General features: G+C 37.7%; 1 protein-coding gene across 1 annotated transcript in view; it reads left to right on the forward strand.

Moving 5' to 3' along the window:
* The window catches only part of LOC106937577 (neural cell adhesion molecule L1-like protein), a 45157-nt gene that overhangs the window by 27284 nt on the left and 15516 nt on the right, over nt 1-2357 (forward strand). Inside the window, exon 13 of the mRNA XM_015019147.1 lies at nt 1992-2171. Within this exon, the coding sequence (XP_014874633.1) occupies nt 1992-2171 (180 nt within the window). The remainder of the gene's footprint in view (nt 1-1991; nt 2172-2357) is intronic.

A 2357-nucleotide genomic window follows, 5' to 3' on the forward strand; every position in this document is an offset into this window, starting at 1 on the left:
ATGAAAATCGGCCCGATTATGATCGGTGACCGATCGATCGGCACACCTCTACTGCTAACAGTTTATTTTTGTTGGGAAGAATCATGGTTTCTGTACTTAGACAAACATTAGACAGAGGCGTTTTACTGTGTGCAAATTTTTAATTATTCTTTGTCCCAAAGCAATGAATTCCAACATTACAGCTGTCTTTATTATATATGCTTTAAATGTTTTCCCAATGACATTTACTAGCCAAACTAAAATCTTCAATTTAGCGGAGAGCTAACATATTACAAAACACAGTCATTATTTTAACTTAGCCACAATATACAAGAACAGCATGGAACGCCTAAACACAAAACAGCAAGTCTAAATTCAATAAATATTCTTGTGGATGGATCCATAACCATTAATATAGAACGTGACAAAAACAACTCAGGATACACTAACTGACTGCAAAACTAGCAGGGCAACTAGCATGTTAGCACCAAATTGCTATCACTCTCATCATTTCCCTCTCAAAACAGAGTCTACATAAACCAGTAAATTTTATATCAAATAGTATTTGTTAAAAACTATGTGATAATCTTAACTGTGGTGCTTCATAAACTTTACCAACATGTAATTAAACAATGTGTTATTACAAAATTAGGGCTGGCTTGTTCTGGCTAAGAGACTTCAGGGATTCTCTGCCACCTTGTGGTTTGCCTCGGTACAACATGGCCACTCCACATTCTTTACCCATCTGTTTCTTGCGCTTCCACTGTACAAGCTGTATATGTACTTAGAAAATATATATGTCTGTATATGTCTTAGAAAATACATTTGTCTTTTATCTAACAAGGTCCTTTTACTGGCAAAGTTCTACTGATGCCAGAAAATTTTAAGGAGTTCCTTAATCAGAATTCCACTGAAAACATAATTTTTGCTTAATTCTTTGTTTCAATGTATCATTTGGGTTTAAAATGCAACCCTTCTGAATGTATCATTCCTTTTTCATTTGCAGCTTTTGTGTTTGTGCAGATGGGGTTGAGGCACAATACGAACACTTCAAGCCAGTCTAGTGTAGCTTGCACTGCTCTGAACTGAAATATTGTTCTAAGTGGGAGTCGAAAACAACGTTGGCTTTGGTTCATTCTGTGTAGCAAAATCCTGGCTTGTTTCACACTTCATAAAGCCAACCGTGTTTGGCTCTGGCTGAAGAATATTTAGACTTGCTGTTGTTTGTTGCAAGTGTGCGAGCCAGAGTCTGCAGCCTTTCGCCAGTTCACTGTGCAAGATAGAGAACACAAGCTGGCAGGCCACAGGGTTTCTGGGAAAGTTACAACATAAAGCATTAGCAAGATGGAAACATCCGGCTGATGGCTTTTTTTTTCTCCCTGCTCTAGTCTGGATTGCATAATTTGCCAAAAAGACAATTTTATCCCTTGAAAGAAAACCCAACAAGAATCAAGATTTTTACTGAAGAGGAGAGGAGTCCCCAGGAGGAAGGAATTCATACTGAAGCATTCCTGTCAGCATTTCTGTTGCTCTTAATGTGAGGAAAAACATTGCGTCCCTGCCACAGCAAAGGTCACCTTAACACCTGCTGGGTTTGTTTTTGTTACTAAGAACATAAATGCCATCTTCATACCTAGCTGGCTGCCTTACAGTCTGAAAAATGAGACGCAATCAGAAAATAGACATCAAAAACACAAAGACGCTTGAGTTTTAAATGGACATTAGATAACATACTGAGTTCATATTTTAAAAAGAAAGAAGAGGTGAATTATCTACCTGTTTCTTTGTGAGTTTTTATCAACTGAAGAACATTAAGTTAAATCCAAATTATTTATATTCTGTGAAAGTCTTGGTTTAAAGTTTTTCTTTAAACCCATTTTTTTTTACTTACTGTTTTCCTGCAGGTGGTAAAAGAAGCAAAAAATCTTCCAAGTTTTTGTCAGTCAGCAACTAGATGGTTATAACTGGATAACCTACCAGAATTAAAGCTGTATTTTCTTTCATTTCTTTAGTTAACGACACAGAGGAAGTTGGGCCTCTGCAGGCTGTGAACATCAGCAACCCTAACACCACCAAGTGGATCCTGCATGAATTAGAGCCTCTGACCAAATACAAGTTGTATCTTCGCTCCTGCACTGCGGTTGGCTGTGGGCCCGTTGTCAGCGAGGAGAGCACCACCGCCCTGGAAACAAGTGAGTGACAGACGATAGCTGCATTGCCATTACAAATGTGGGCAAAACTTTGTTGATATTCCACAAATGTTGGAAAAACACAATATTGCATTTGTAGTGTTTCTATTCAATAGGAAACACAATTAAAATCACACATGAATAAGTTTGTGATAAGCAGTGGTGGAGAAAGTACTCAAAAAATGTACT

Source organism: Poecilia latipinna, unplaced genomic scaffold, assembly GCF_001443285.1.
Source record: "Poecilia latipinna isolate Pla-1442-1.1 unplaced genomic scaffold, P_latipinna-1.0 Scaffold2382, whole genome shotgun sequence".
NCBI classification, from domain to species: Eukaryota; Metazoa; Chordata; class Actinopteri; order Cyprinodontiformes; family Poeciliidae; genus Poecilia; species Poecilia latipinna.